This window comes from Theobroma cacao, unplaced genomic scaffold, assembly GCF_000208745.1.
Source record: "Theobroma cacao cultivar B97-61/B2 unplaced genomic scaffold, Criollo_cocoa_genome_V2, whole genome shotgun sequence".
Classification (NCBI taxonomy): domain Eukaryota; kingdom Viridiplantae; phylum Streptophyta; class Magnoliopsida; order Malvales; family Malvaceae; genus Theobroma; species Theobroma cacao.
Window position 1 is genome coordinate 196594 of NW_017234720.1, and position 13615 is coordinate 210208.

Genomic DNA, 13615 nt, shown 5'->3' on the forward strand with positions numbered 1-13615 from the left:
TTTAGGCAAAATTTAGACATTTTGCACTTCATATCATGCATTAGTAGTATAAATTAGTTTATTTTGGTTTAGTACCAAAGTAGTAAACCTCTTAATTGTACAATTTGTCAAGGTGGCGAATCCTCTAGCAAGGGTAAAGAAATCGCACTCAAGGAGTAATAGTTGGAGTACCCGAATTTAGTTTTCAGAAACTGTGAGTAAACTTATTATCGTCTTAATTGTCTAAAGTAGTTTTATACAATTGTGTGATTTTATGGAAAATGGGTTTAAATGGTAAATTGCTATATTTTAGGAGAAATTGTGATTTTATAAAATGATTTTATAAATTTTCTGAAAAATTGAATACTGGTTTTGAAAATAGAGTAATTGGAGAATGCCTACTTGTGTTGTAAATTTATGGTTTTAAATTGAATGGCTTATGACAATAAATGAGCATGAATGGCTAAATTGATTTTGGTGTTAAAATTATTTGTACTGTGTATTTAGCCTTGAGAGGCTAGGTTGCGATAAATTGTCATGTCATGCAGAAAAAGATTTTATAAATTAGGTGGTAGATAAATGATTAGCTACTGCAGTAGTTGGGGGTTCTGTGGGCCAGCCTATTAGAGGGGGGACGGTAAACTCCTTTATATTCTCACATCGGTCGTAGAGGCGCGTAAGGTATCTCCTGAGGTGGGCTTTTTGAGTGCACTTCACGTGGACCACCGCGTGAGAGTGAGACTCAACCAACGTCAAGGAACGGCTATGTTTCAAAATAAAAATATGATTTATGCGAAATATGAATTTTTAATAGCCTTGGCGGGCTCGGTTGGATACCCTTGGTCCAAGTGTCACTGAGTACAGGATTTGGCATGAGCCAAGTTTTGAGTAATTCACGAGCCATATTGATTATTTTGTTGAAATGAAAATTCGTGATGTGAAAAATTTGCTAAAGTTAATTATTTTTTTATTTGTCTCCATTTACTCGCCTTCAGATAGTTTAGATGGTGTCTGTTTACTCACTAGGATTTTATAATCTCACCACCCTCAATTCCCCACATTTCAGGTTCGGGATAGCCGGTAGATAGCCGATTGCATCAAGGACTTCAGTTAGCCTTGCATTGTCAAAATTATAGGTTCACAGACTCGCATCTTATTGGTTAGTTGGGGGCCCAAGTGTCATTGTAAAAGTAATTTTATATATTCGTTATCTGATTTAAAATATGTATGAACATATTTAGCTTTTACACCATGTTTTTGGCTAGTTTCGATATTATCGAAGAAAAATGACGAAAATACCCCTATGAGTCAGAAAATAATATTTTATTGTTTTGATTTGGAAACGACTTATGATTTCTTGAAATGCAAGATTTAATAATTGTCGCTCACCGGGGAGATGCGGAAGCTGATGCTAAGCCTTACGAGATTTCGATCGGCATTCGGGGTAATGAGTGCCTATCGGGACGTCGCGGCCGTTGTCACGGGCCCGGGAGGAGTTCCGGGTCATGACATGTTCATTAGGAGCATTTTATTTTAATATCTTTTCAATAACGGCTCGTGTCTCTGGTGGCATCTCAAACCCGGACAACGGCGCCATTTATGCCCTTTACATGATGATAGCAAAATAAAGGTAAGTTACTAAGAATAAGAGTTTATATAACCTCCTGTCTATGATTTGTGTTGTAGTCACAAACCATAAACAAGACTCTACATTAAACTCCGATAACTCCGCTGATTGACACAAGAATCTCTAGGACTCGACTAAACCTAGAGTTCTTATACCAACATAATTCTTCCACCCCTCAGGGCATGGTGGCTTTAAATGGTACCTATCAGAGCACTCGGCAAGGGGTGCACTTCACCCTCTCGGGGCAATCCCTTCCCTCCCCTTCCAAGCTCTTGGGCAGAGAGTCATACTTCGCTGCAGATCATATGCGAGAGTTCCCAGGAATAGGGTTATCTTTCCCTTTGCTCTGATACCAATATTGTAACGACCCCTCCTCGGTCGCTACCCGCGTCCGAGTCCTTTGAGAGATCCCGCCAAGTCCCGAACAAGCCTTAAAGAAATTTCTCAATAACTCATTGTATATTTCTACTAAACCGTATTCATGTTTGAACCATAAATATTTAAAACATGAATTCAACAATAACCATAGCCATTAAATTTTGACTTTAAGTCATGAGAGCATAATTAAATACATTGAGTTCAAAAATCTCAAATTTCCCATTTATATCAAAACTAATATTTGTTTACATAGTAAAACTAGAGTACTACAACTCAACCTTTAACAGCGAAGTGACTCGGGATAAAATGCTATGAGATGCCTTTACCTATCTACGATGGACCGTACGCGCCGATGATTACACACTAGGCTGATCATTGTCTGCAAAAAGGGAAATAAAAAAAGGTGTGAGTCTCACAAACTCAGTGATCATCGGCTCCATGAGTAGGGCGTAGATGGGAAACAAGCAAATAGCAGATCAGTTGAATATTAAAATGCAATATTATAAAAACAATTTATTTCATACAGGAGTTTGTGCCTTATATGAAAAATCGAAGATTTCTTACACATTGTAAACACTTCAATTGGTAAATCAACCAAGGTAGATAAAAATTTTTGCTACAAAACAGATCAATAACCTTATTCAAGTCAATCATTTGAAATATTGAATTAAAATAATTTTACATAAAGAAAATTTCACCGTCAAGATCAATTGACATTTTACTCAAATCAAATCAATATATTCGGCAAGCTCCCATGAAATCAAATGTTAATCACACTCATACGTAAATCACAGATCACCTCGCACTCGAGGAGTTAAAATTCATTTCACCGTAAAAATAGGAGAGTTGCAGAAAAATCGTTAAATTATGTTTTCACCATGCAAAGAAATATGAGTTTGAAAACCCAGAGATGCTACTCTCGAGTAGGGAATGAAAATAAACTCGTGATCCCGCTACCAAGTAATACATCCGGGAGCCTCACTCCATCGGATCCCACATGCCATGGCAGTCTCACGATGTTGGCCAACTTCAAAGAATCAAGCGGTCGCAACCGCGTAATCATCTAGTGGCTTAGCCACACATACATATATCACAAGTCGTGGCCCCAAACATGCCTAGCCGCCCGTCGGTGACCCAATGGTTCTTGAGCTGAGCTCACTCGTGCACGAGGGTCACACTTAACCGATGTGACATCCGACCTACTCACAATGCCCTCGGTTTGTAAAACAATTTTTGAAATCGTTTTATGTCCTTAAAAGCTCGTCTCAAAATTATTTTCAAAGCATTCAACACAAGGTATAATAAAATCTATCATTTTCTCAAATATATTTATACATGGATTTCAAAACAATAATTTGCATGGTGAATAAGCAATATAACCATGAATGCAAACTGCACAAATATAAGGCACAAATTTTGATGTAAAACAGTGCAAAGGGCTTGCTTTCCCGATTTTTAAAACACTTTACATATAATTTATACATATATATATTCAAAACGATTTCTAAACCTAATTTGGAACCACAAGTTCTTTAGATTGCTACCAGCACATGCTATCCACAATTTTCACGTTTAAAATAAATCATACATATAGGTATATATTTACGAAAATTTTAAAATTTACACCCCCTACTCACCTCGCAATAGCGGGATGTTACGTCGTTATTAGTTCGTAGACGTATCTAGTTATTCCTTCCTACCAGCCGTTCGTTATTTTTCTTCGACCTGCCACTACAGTGTTCCACCGTTACTTATTTCTCCTATATATTAAAACCCACTAATATATATATGATTTTATTTAACTTTATATTTTTATTATTTTTATTTTATTATTATTATGTTTTTTTTCTCCCCTTTATGCCCCCATTACCTTTCCTTCACCCGATCTCTTTCTCATCCTTTTTGCTGCAGCCTCCATCCTTCCTCCTTCACTACCTACGCCAGCAGCAAGATCTATACTTTCACTCTCACCACCGGTCACTGTAACAGCCCAGCTTCCTCTCTTTTCCTTCCCAAAAATCAGGCAACACAAGACCTCTCTTTCCTCTCAAAAATTGACAGCACAAGGCCTCCCTTTCCTCTCTTAAAAATCAACTCCTTTCCCCTTTTTATTTTGCTCCATAAATGGCTTCCTCTCTTCTCTATTTGTCCCCTCAAGACCGACTGCAACCACCCAATAAATTCTCCCTTCAACCCGCGACACTTCCTCCTTTCTTTCTCACATTTTGGCTCTTTCTCCCTTTCTCTTTTTCTCCCTAAATGGCTAATAAGGATAAAATGAAAGAGACAAAGAAAGGTTGTATTTGATATGACTTCATGATGGGGTCGACAATGACAAGTTTTTTGTCAATGTTCACCCACTCCTTTTTCCTTTCTTCTTCTTTCTTTCTCTCTAAAGTCCGGCTAGTCCTCCTTTAAATAGCTTTGACTTTTCTTTGCCTTTCTCTCTTTCATCTCTTGTATCCCACTTGGTCGGCCCCTACCATCATTTAACTTAAAAGCATTATTATATTTTTGGCCTCCTTATCCCATACATGGGAGGCTGCCCATGTGATCCTTTGTGATAATAATTTTTTTTTATTGTTAGTATTTATTTCATTCCCTTTAATTATTATAATTTACATGTAAATTCACAATTTTATTTTATTTACTACACAACCCTTCAACTTTCGTAATTTAAAATTTGATCTTTTCGACGTATTTAAAAATTTAATTTTCATCTATCTCTCTTCTTTTATACGCGTATAACCAGAATATCGAAATTGAACTTAAACACGGTGTCATTGTAGTATTTTAAATATTTACTTACCTACGCTAACTCAATTTAATAAAATCACGCGGGCACAATTATTTTCGTTTTTCTTCGAAATTCTTCTTATTTCTCCTCCCCCACTTAGATTAGTCATATAATCCTTTTTCACGATTAATTCCAATAATAGATAAAATATTAATATTTTAATATTATTTTATTCATAAAATAATATTTTATTCTAAAATATTCTTTTCACCCGTAACTGCTCTTCGACACTTAAATTTACATCAATTGACCCTTCGTCATATCGATAGGGTCTTATTGACAATTAAACGAGGGTACGGGGTGTTACATATCCTTTTTTTTTTTTTTGAAAATCAGGATATGTAGTTGGATTTTTTTTATAAAAAATCAGGATATGTGGTTGGATTTTTTTTTGAAAATCTGTAGTTGGATTTTTGTTTAACGAGGATATGTAGTTGGAAATTTTTTTTTGAAAATGAGGATAAGTAGTTGGATTCTTTTTTTTTTGGAATATCAGGATATATAATTGGATAAGCACCATATGCAGCCTATTCGTTCTAGCCCCTCCCCTTAATTGTTTTTAAGACTTACAGATATCGCCTTAACCATATTTCTTTTAGGATAAAATTTGTTAGCCTAGTTAATAAGCCAACATTTCCATTAAATGGTAGGCCACATATGGAAAACTGCAAAATTGGCTTGTAATGGAGTTAAAGAGAAGCAGTTTCCGGGGAAGAATAAAACCCATGTTTGATTACAATGGTAAAATGAAAACTATTCACTGAAAGGTGCAACTTTTGGTGCTTCCAGGTGAATTTTTTGTATTAGTTCAATTATTTGAACTGTGAGGCTTTTTTTATATATTTTATTATTATTTGATTTTGTTTGAGCCAAAAAAATTACAAAATTATCAAACTTATACAGAATTTTTCATAGTTCTTAGGAATATGGCCTCAATTGTGACAAATTTTATGCTAAAATTTACTTTTCATTTTTGTTTGGGTAAATCTCTTCTAACAAACAAATTTTTTAAAGAAAAATATTACTAGTGTTATACAACTTGCATTCCACAATTAGAAGTTGATGAACTTTCACTAGAAAATGTAAATCACGGAATGGTATTTTTCTATATATTTGAAATTTTCTCACAAAGATCAGTGATATTTTGGTCCTCGAAAATCATAATGGACCCTTATACAGTCCAAGTGAAATCCAAGATGATTTGGACAAGCGACCAACTAATTAAATGGATTAGAATTGTGGATGTTGAAAAAAAAATGAAAAGAAAAGATTTTAAATTAGTTCTATGTACACTTTACACGTCAAAATTCTTGTGTACATACAGCAAGTGGGGAAGGGAGTAGTTATTTTTATTCTAAAATGCACCGATATTTGGAGCCTATTTATTATCAAATAACTATTTCCACCATGTGAAGAACAGTGGTGCTACCTTGGAAATAAATAGACCTAGCCATTTTACCTCAATAGTGAGCAAAGGTAGCCAGAAAGAGCCATAGTCATAATATTGTTCTATACTTGAGAACAATTATGGACTCTAATGTAGTGCAAGTGAATCAGCGAAGATCAGCCGGTTATCTCCCCACTGTTTGGGATCCTGAATTCATTAAGTCCTTTAGCCTTCCCTATATGGTAAGTGTCTCATTCGAAGCATAAGCTTGGCTCTCCTTTATATTTAATTTGAGGTTTTTCTGGCTGCTTTCGCAGTATGAGAGTGATGGCACTCGTCTGGAGGAGCTGAAACAAACTGCTAAGCGCTTGTTTACATCCGTAAATGAACCTGAAGAAAAATTAGATCTGATCAACACAATTCAGCGATTAGGAGTGGCAAAACACTTTGCAAAAGAGATCCAGGAGGTTCTTGATCATGTTCATCCGTATATTGTCAATGATCTCTACACCGTCGCCCTTCAATTTCGGCTCCTGCGTCAGAATGGTTTCTCCATTAACTCGGGTAATTTATTGTATAGTACTTTGTTGAACTTCAAGTTTTTATCATATGAATATACCTCAAACAATTCGGAAAAAAAACACTAAAAGTCTCTGAATCTTTCTCTATTATAAAATGATAGTGGAGATGGAAATTTTGAGTTATACAATAAAGAGTAATCTTCTCCGATTAACTTATAATGATACATAATACCAAAATTAAATTTGCCTGAGCTTCGAATTACTATCACCTTGTATATATGTAACGTACTCATGGTGAAAAATCAGATGTGTTTAACAAGTTCATGGACAGTGATGGAAAGTTCAAAGACAGCTTAGGAGAAGATGTGGCTGGGCTGTTGAGCTTGTATGAAGCTTCTTACCTTGGCTTGCATGGAGAAGATGTTCTAGAGGAGGCCAACAAATTTAGTACTAAACATCTAGAATTGGCAATGGAGAAGTTGGGGAAAGAATTAGCGGAGCAACTGAAAGAATCACTTCAAGTTCCACTATATTGGAGGTTGCCAAGAATGGAAGCTCGAAACTTCGTCAATATCTACCAAAGGGACAGTAAAAGGAACTTGGATTTGCTCCAACTTGCTAAGTTGGACTTCAATCTCTTGCTGTCGGTTTACGTCAAGGAGCTAAAGGAACTGGCAGAGTAAGATATATCTCTCTTTAAAATTTAGCACTTCGTAAATCTTTGAGAAACTGTAAACTGAAAAAAATAAAACGTCATTGCTTTTCAAGTTCCTGTTGATTCTTTTTTTTTTATTGTTTTGAGGTTGGCTTTTGGATTAGTTTGCTTTACTTGTAGGAATTCTCCGTTCAGGTTTTTTGCTTGTAGGCTGTAGCCAATCGCTCATCCAGTTGGGGCTCTGGAGCTTCTTAAGGACTGTCTTCTCACGCTTGTTCTTGCCTGATTTCTGTTATATATGTGCTTTTATCTCTTTAATAAAATTTGTACTAGTCTTTATCTACTTTTTGAATTTTGACCCAAGGTGCTGATCATTTTGTGCAACCATCATAAATGAGGCTAGTGTAGGGTTAAGTATATGTACTCGCTATTGATGGGACAGGTGGTGGAAGGACCTGAACATGAAGGACAAGCCACCTTTTGCACGAGATCGGTTAGTGGAGTGTTACTTTTGGGCAATGGGGAGTGTTCCTGACCCACATTTGTACAAATGTAGGAGGAACCTGACCAAATTTGGAAGTTTAGCAACAGTATTAGATGATGTATTTGACATATATGGATCAATTGATGAGCTTGGCAAGTACATGGACGCAATCAATAGGTACTTTATTGACCTACGTGCATCTAGGCATACTCACTCAAAATTCTTAATTTATAATTACGCCTGAATAATCTATTTAACTTTTACAAGATTTATTTTATTTTTAATAATATAAAAAATTAATATTTTTTTAAAATAATCTTTTTTTGTAAAATTTCTTTCTTATTATGTGATGGAATAACTGATGTGAAATATGTCTCGTAAGAGATTTATTATCTTTTGATAATTGGGATTAAAATAATGACATTTATAAATATTGGTGGAGTTGGATGATAAAAGTACAAATATCAAAATTTAAAGTGATTAAAAAGGGTAATTTACGCCATAATTAACTTACCGAAAATTTTCTTTTCCCCGTGCAGGTGGGATCTTGAGGCTATGGAGGAACTTCCAGAGTACATGAAAGTATGCTACTCAGGCATGTACGACCATGTCAATGAAATGGTTCAGGATGCTTCAAAAGATCTTGGCTTGGATATTCTACCCTATATCAAGGATCAAGTACGTATAATGTTATCAAAATTGAAAACACAAGTTGCAATTGACTAATTAAATAAGGAACAAAATACACACACATATATATGGATAGCAATTAGCATTTGATCTAAACAAATTATGTTGATATACCCAGATGCAAATTGGCAATCGATTCAATTAATGATGTTTTGTGATATGGAATTGAACCAAGATATATAGTTTGAGAAAAATATATTATAAAATAACTAATTAATTTTTTTTAACTTATATCTTGTTTAATTATGACTATTGCAGTGGGTGTGTTACACAAGATCATTGCATGTAGAAGCAGGACGGTTTTATGATGGATACATGCCAACTCTGGATGAATATTTTCAAAATGGATGGATCTCAATCGGTCTTGCTACAGGCTTGGCCTATGCCTTTTTTGGAGTACTAGAGGATTCCAAAACAGAACATTTGCCATTAGAATTCTTCGAGAATTGGTCTGAATCTGAGTTATTTTATTGGCCATCCTTTATTACCCGACTTTTGGATGATTTAACAACTTGCAAGGTATGTGATAACTCGGTGCTTAATTCCTCTATTATTGAAAACTTCTCTATTTTGGAAAAAGACTTAACTACTAAACTAATAACGTGATGTGTTCAACTTTTAAGAACTTAAAAATCCAAAGGGCATAAGTACAGCTTTGCCAACCCCTTTGGCTATGGCCACAGAGAGAGAGAGAGAATGCGAACCTTAATCTTATCCATTCAGAAAAAACTGAGCTACTTCTGACTTGTTATTATGGGACAATTTTGAAGCTTGAGATGGAAAGAGGAGAGACAGCAAATTCAATCCAATGTTACATGATTCAGGAAGGCGTGTGTGAAGAAGAAGCACGAGATCACGTCAAAGGTTTAGTAAGTGACTCATGGAAAAAGCTTAACAAGTTTATTGCTCATAATTCTCTTCCTATTGGCTTTGCCAATACTGCATTGGCAATGACAAGATGCGTTACACGAATGTATCAATTTGGCGATTGGTTTGGCATTCAAAGTCAGGCAAACAAAGATTGTGTGAAGTCTTCATTGTTCAACCCCATGTTGAATTAAGACTTGCATTGAAGACCCTCACAAGTCATGCTATTAACCAAAAGTCTATCCCTAGTTATTTTTTGAATTATGACAGCTGCATACTATCAAGTCTATGACAACTATGTCTAGTGAATGGTGTATGTAATAATTAGCATGTAATATTGTGCCTAGCTACTGTTCAAAGCTTGTTTGTTAAGTCTTTTGTTATGTATATTTTCTAAGTCAATGCATATAAGAAGTAGAAGCCTACTATTATGAAAAATTACTTTCTCTTGCTCTGTTCTTCACACTTGATCTTTAATATGTTGTGTCGATCCTACCTCTACAAAAAAAAAACAACATGGTATCAGAGCATTAATGATCTTAGAGGCTTGTTAGCATGCTTCAAAAACCTTCATAGCTCATAAACAACCTTCCTTTGGCAAAGTATGGTATCAAGTGGCAGTACAGCAAGTCTCTTTGCACCCATCTTCAATGGTGAGGGTTATGTGTCATGGACTGTCAAAATGAAGGCTTTTGTCTAAGCATTTAACCTTTGGGAAATTGTTGAACGTGGAGGAGAAACCCTTGAGCTCAGAGCCAATCCCACCATAAACCAAATAAGATAGCATAGTGAAAAAGTAGTCAAAAAGTACAAGGCATTGTCCCATATTCACTCTGCTATAACAAAACCTATATTGGCAAGAATAATGGCTTGTGAAACAGCCAAGGAAGCATGGGATAAACTCAAGGAAGAGTTTCAAGGGCTAGACAGAACTAAGATGATGCAGATTCTAAATTTGATAAGGCAATTTAAAATGTTGAAGATGAAGGAGAATAAGTCTGTGAAGGATTATGTGGATAAGCTCATGAAGATAGTCAACCAAGTTAGGCTTTTGGGAGCTGAGCTTTCAGATGCAAGAATTATGAAAACTGTGCTCATGAGTATTCTTGAGAGATTTAAGTCAAAGATTATATTTCTTGAAGAGTAAAAAGACCTCACCTTAATGACAGTGCAAGCAATGGTAAATGCCCATCAAGATGCTAAAACAAGGAGACAGATTAAGCTTGATGAGCATACTGAGACAGCTTTGCAAGCCAAGTTTATGGACAAAAATGTCCTTCATGATAGTAACAGAAAGTTCCAAGGTGACAATATTGGCTCCATTAGTTTTTGATGATAATAAAACATTCCCATTCATTTGTGTCTAATATTTCTACTTGAGTGTGCAGGACAAAAATTATATGCAAATGTTTAATCAATCCTTCAAATGCACATATCGAAGAGGATATATTAAAAGTTATATGGAGAAGGAAGTTACAATTAATCAACAAGACAAAAGCCTCTTAGTCGATTAATGAAGAGTTAGTTAGCTAAGATTTAAATCAAAGGTTAGCGGGCTAAAGAGTATTGAGAAACACAACCAACTTAGCCGACCAAGGAATGAGTTAGTCGACTAAGTGCACATTGCCAGAACTACCAGAAACCGGGAACAGAAGACAGAGACGACTTAGTCGACTAGGATATCAGTTAGTCGACTAAGAGCATTCTGCCTGCAAGTTTAAACTCTACACTAAAAGATAGATTAACGGCTAGAACCAACTCCCAACTGTTTCCAATAGCCAGAAAACTTTCAAACTGCCATCAGAGTTGTTTCTCAAAGTATAAAAGAGGGTTCTAACAGTTGAAAATGAAGAATTGAACGCTTCCAAGAACAAAAAGAGCTCAAAATAGTAAAAATTCTCTGCAATATTCTCTGCACTTCACTTGGTACCATTCAGATCAAGCTAGTGAACATAGGTACATTCTTATTTCTTTTCTTCTTGAATACTTAGAGTGAGCAAGTCACTCTAAGGGGTTTATTCAAGCTTGGGTTAGCTTGATTGAATGTATAGGTTCTAACTTAGCCTAGAAAAGTTAGTTGTTGGGTTTTGGTTAATCTCATGAAAAACCATTATTGTAGGTTGTGGTTGAGCCTTTGAAAAACTATTTTAGGTTTTGGTTGAGCCCGTGAAAAACCATTGTGAAAGGTTGTGGTTGAGCCTTTGAAAAACCACTTTAGTTTATAGTTGAGCCTGGGAAAAACTATTGTGAAAGGTTTTGGTTGAGCCTGGTAAAAGCCATTGTAAAGCTTGGTGAAAGCTTGTGAATTTCACCGGTTCTTAGTGGATTGGTTGAAAAATCCTTGGTTCAATAATCAAGGTAGTGGATGTAGGTCTTGGACTGAACCACTCTAAATTCCTACACATTGTCTACTCTATTTTTATTTTCATTGCTCTTCGAATTTGTTCCTCATCTTGCCAAGAGCCAAAAGTGTTATTCACCCCCCCTCTAGCACATTTAATTGGGACCAACAGACAAAAGGAACAAAGAAAGAAAAACAACTCCAAGTCAAAATAGTAATTTTGCAGCATGCTCATACTGCAAAAAGACTAGCCACTTTGAGTAATATTGTTGGCTTAAACCTAATTTTAAATGTAGAAGCTACAATCAATTAGGCCATGTAGAAAAAGTATACAAAAATAAGGCTACTCAACAAAACTAGCAATCTAAAGTATTAGAGGAAGCTGAGCCAACAGAAAAGTTGTTGTTTATGGCATCTGAGGGCAAAATGGGAAAGTCATATCAGACCTGGTTAATTGATAGTGCTTTTCAAGCCACATATCAGCAAATGCATCCTTGTTCACTACAATTGATCAGAATAAATGTGCAAGGATAATAATTAGCAATTGAGAGTTTTTAGAGGCCATTGGCAAGGGACAACATCAAATGGAACCAAATATGTTTCGAATGTCTTTCTAGTGCCTCAAGCATGTAAGAACTTACTTAGTGTTGGTCAAATGGTTGATAATGACTAGACCTTGCTGTTTAAAAATAAAGAAGGCATTGTCATTGAGCCTTCAAGCAATGTATTAATGTTTGTCAAGATGAGAAACAAATGTTTTCCACCATATTGGCATCACATGAGTCTAAATGCTATTGGGAAGGATAGTCATAATGTGTTTGAGCTATGGCATAGGAGATTTGGGCATTGCAACTATTCTGCAATGAAGCTACTAAAATATGATGATTTAGTGACAAAAATGCCCTCTATACATTAACACACTAATATCTATGAAGTTTTCCATTTAAGAAAGCAAACCAGGATGCCATTCCCTTTGAAAAGCTCCAAGAGAGTTGTGGAAAAGCTTGAATTGGTACATTCATATGTGTGTGGTCCAATGAGTGTTGAATCATTAAAAGGCAGCAAATATTTTCTATTATTCATTGATGATTACTCTAGAATGACATGGATTTTCTTTATTAAGTTCAAGTCAGAAGTCTTCTCGTTATTTAAGAAGTTCAAGGCATAAGTTGAGCTTGAGTCAAGTTGTAAGATTAAAATCTTCAGAACAAACAATGGTGGGGAGTACTCGTCTATGAAATTTGATGAGTTCTTAGCTGCTACAGGCATTAGGCAATAGGCATCAGTTTACAACCTCTCATTCTCCCCAACAAAATGGAACTTGTGAAAGGAAGAATAGAACAGTGTTAAACATGGCTAAATGCTTGCTATTTGTAAAATCAATGCTTAAGCATTTTTAGGCAGAAGCAACTAACATTGTTGTTTACTTGCAAAATTACTACTAACAAAGGCCTTGGATAGCATGACACCTTATGAAGCTTGGCACAATGTCAAGCCTTTTGTGCACCATCTTAGAATCTTTGGTTGTATTGTTATATCCATGTACCAGCAACAAAGGGAGGTAAATTGTAGCCAAGATCAAAGTTGAGAGTTCTCATAAGTTACATCATGCAGTTCAAAAGGTATAGGGTATACAATGTGAAGACTAGAAAGGTGCAAGTGGTCAGAGATGTTAAGTTTAATGAGAAAGCTCACTAGAATTGGGACTCAAATGATATTAATGATTTTAGAAACAGACTACTCAGCTCAGATTTTTTTCCTAATATTGTTCTAGAAGATCATAAAGATCCTGATGACATTGAGATACCTGTAAAAGGTATGAGGACATTACATGACATTTATGATCAATGTAATATGGCTATTGTTGATCCAACAAGTTATGCAAAAGC

General features: G+C 35.5%; 1 protein-coding gene across 1 annotated transcript; it reads left to right on the forward strand.

Annotated features, from left to right (window-relative positions):
• The first annotated feature begins 6256 nt into the window (after positions 1-6256).
• LOC18594744 (probable terpene synthase 9) lies at positions 6257-9664 on the forward strand. Its single transcript, XM_018129742.1, has 7 exons — positions 6257-6410; positions 6486-6732; positions 6996-7368; positions 7787-8005; positions 8368-8506; positions 8777-9037; positions 9289-9664. The coding sequence occupies exons 1-7, from the start codon at positions 6309-6311 to the stop codon at positions 9577-9579; spliced, it is 1632 nt and encodes a 543-aa protein (XP_017985231.1). The 5' UTR covers positions 6257-6308; the 3' UTR covers positions 9580-9664.
• Positions 9665-13615: the final 3951 nt, after the last annotated feature.

Excerpts from the sequence above, each read along its gene's own strand:
- LOC18594744 (XM_018129742.1), top strand. The coding sequence starts at position 6,309 with ATGGACTCTAATGTAGTGCAAGTGAATCAGCGAAGATCAGCCGGTTAT. Across the intron at positions 7,369-7,786 it reads GAGCTAAAGGAACTGGCAGA|GTGGTGGAAGGACCTGAACA; the intron begins GTAAGATATATC and ends TTGATGGGACAG. Across the intron at positions 8,507-8,776 it reads TACCCTATATCAAGGATCAA|TGGGTGTGTTACACAAGATC; the intron begins GTACGTATAATG and ends TGACTATTGCAG.